This window comes from Pygoscelis adeliae, unplaced genomic scaffold (genome assembly GCF_000699105.1).
Source record: "Pygoscelis adeliae isolate BGI_AS28 unplaced genomic scaffold, ASM69910v1 Scaffold286, whole genome shotgun sequence".
NCBI lineage: Eukaryota > Metazoa > Chordata > Aves > Sphenisciformes > Spheniscidae > Pygoscelis > Pygoscelis adeliae.
The window spans coordinates 7,617,774-7,620,156 of NW_008825076.1; the positions used below are offsets into that span (position 1 = coordinate 7,617,774).

The 2,383-nt window shown below is 39.8% G+C and overlaps 1 protein-coding gene across 1 annotated transcript in view; it reads left to right on the forward strand.

The window, feature by feature from the left end:
- MTG2 (mitochondrial ribosome-associated GTPase 2) overlaps positions 1-2,383 on the forward strand; it is an 8,545-nt gene that overhangs the window by 667 nt on the left and 5,495 nt on the right. The window contains exons 2-3 of the mRNA XM_009326878.1: positions 3-81; positions 1,802-1,949. Coding sequence (XP_009325153.1) covers positions 3-81; positions 1,802-1,949 — 227 coding nt within the window. The remainder of the gene's footprint in view (positions 1-2; positions 82-1,801; positions 1,950-2,383) is intronic.

The following is a 2,383-nucleotide window of genomic DNA, read 5'->3' on the forward strand; positions in this document are numbered from 1 at the left end:
CCGACTCTCTCCACAACCTGCGCGAGGTACTCAAAGAACAGGCGGCTGAGGCAAAAAAGAGCCATTTCGGAAAGGAAACTGGTAAGTTGTAGAGCAAATCAGCTGTTCGCGTGCGGTGCGGTTACCTTGCTGGGTGGTCACCTCCCAGGCACGCGTTAGAGAACAGAGCTTGCCTGCTCCTTGCCGTTTTCTCCTCACAGCGATCAAATATATGCCCCTGGTGTGAGGGGCTGTCTTTCTAAAATCTGATTAACTTTGTGGATAGTGAGGAAGAACGTCTGCCGTGTGACATTGTCGGTGTTCAGAGGGGTTGTAGTAGCGGTAAGTGCCTTCAGCCGCGGCGCTTCTTGGGCTGGCAGCGTGCGTAGGTCGAGAAAGCAAAAAGTCTTACGTAGCTGAAATATTGTTTTGCTTCTCACTGTTTTTATAGTCTTGCATAGTAGTTAGCTGCCAAACACACAGCATTTTATGTCAGAGAAGCTGCAGGGTCCCACAACTTTTTCTTCATATTCTTTTTCTAGTCTTAATTCCTAATCGTCAGTAAATCACTCCCCATTTAAAGCAGTCGTTTTCTGTCTCGCCGTGTGGTGGTGCCAAATTCTTTTCTAAAAGAGGCTTTTTAAGAACTCGCTGGTCATAGTATAACTTTTAATTATCAAGACTTAGGGCTTTTTTTCAGTTGCTTATCTTGGTATCATAATACTCATCAGACTTTTTCTCCCTCGCATACTGTTTGGGCTATTTAATTAAAGTGACCCTTATTGCTCATTCTCATTATGAAGTCCCTTAGTAATTGACAGAATTTGAATGTTACCACAGTCAAGGTCATGTTTTCTCTTTTCATCCTGATATGTAAACAATTTCACCTACCTATATGAATGTATTTCTCTAATATTTTCCCTTGGGGATTTCAGCCCACTTCCTGGAGATAGGTTTTATGATATTTACCTATTTTGCTGACAAAAAAGCTGAAACATAGTGCAGCATAATTAGTTTGCCAGAAGTCAAATATTAAGTTAATGTCAGAAATAGAGCCAAGATCTGGAAATCTCTTTAGACTATATTTTTTTTAGCCCTTGAGCAACTGGTTGTGGCATATATTAAGATTTCCTCTGCTTATTCTGTTTGCAAATACTTTCTGTTCTTTGTCTTTAATAGTTTTCTTAATTGAAGTTTGCCTTAATTTCATCAGCTGGTGTAGAAAGTGTGAATCAGTATGAGAATATCCTGACACATGCACTATGTCTTTTTTTGCAAATTTCAGTTTGGTTTAGTTTATGTATATAATTTAAAAAAAAAAAATTTGCTTTCATGAGTAGGAACACAGTTACTGAGTGATTTTGGCTTATAGTGTTAGCATTTTCTGGCTGCATTAAAAGGATACTTTTCATGTTAAGGGAACTGAGTGATTTTGGCTTATAGCGTCAGCATTATCTGGCTGAATTAAAAGGATACTTTTCATGTTAAGGGAACTAATAACAGGAATTTTGCACTTTTGGTATCTGAGCTGCTGCATTAGGTTATATGGACATAGCCTCTGGCATGTACTTTTAAGGGGGTTCTTAAAAAATACTTGAACAACGTGATCTATTTTTCTTTCATATTATACTTGGTATGCTGTATTTAGTTGATCTGTGAATGACAGCAGAGTTCTGATTTCTTTTTTTTTTTTTTTGCTGTTGAATGGAACTCCATGACATAGCAGGTCTGTACATTACTAAGTTTTGCAGAACAATCAGCTTATTGGAAGATGACTCTGATAAACTGTACTTAAAGGGTACAAAACCCATCCTTGTTACAGACACGTTATTTTGTGGATCACCGGAAAGTGCGTGTGGTTGGAGGACAAGGAGGAGGAGGAGGTCATTCTTTTTATAGTGAACCCAGAAAAATATTTGGAGGTCCTGATGGTGGAAATGGAGGTGATGGGGGTCATGTCATTTTGAAAGGTAAAACTCACTAAATCTGTTTAGTTTCTTGTTGTCTTATTGCTTAACGCTGCCCCCCGCCCAGCAAAAACAACCATACAACACACTGTTTTTGTGGTGGGAGCTGGTAAATGTAAATGTCAAAAATGTTGAAATGGTTATTTCTGTATAAGATGTCTTTGCTTTTTAAGCTTTGTCCTGAGCTGTGGTAACAGGGACATGAATGACAATGACAGCCTTGGAAAGCATTTTGAAAATCAAGATATTTTGCAGACATTTCAGTGGCTGGTGCCTTCCGAGAGGTTCCTGGAATGCGTTGACGATAACTTCCTTCTCCAAGTGATAGAGGAGCCAACAAGGAGAGGTGCTATGCTGGACCTTCTTCTCACCAACAAGGAGGGGCTGGTGGGGAATGTGAAGCTCAAGGGCAGCCTGGGCTGCAGTGACCATGAAAT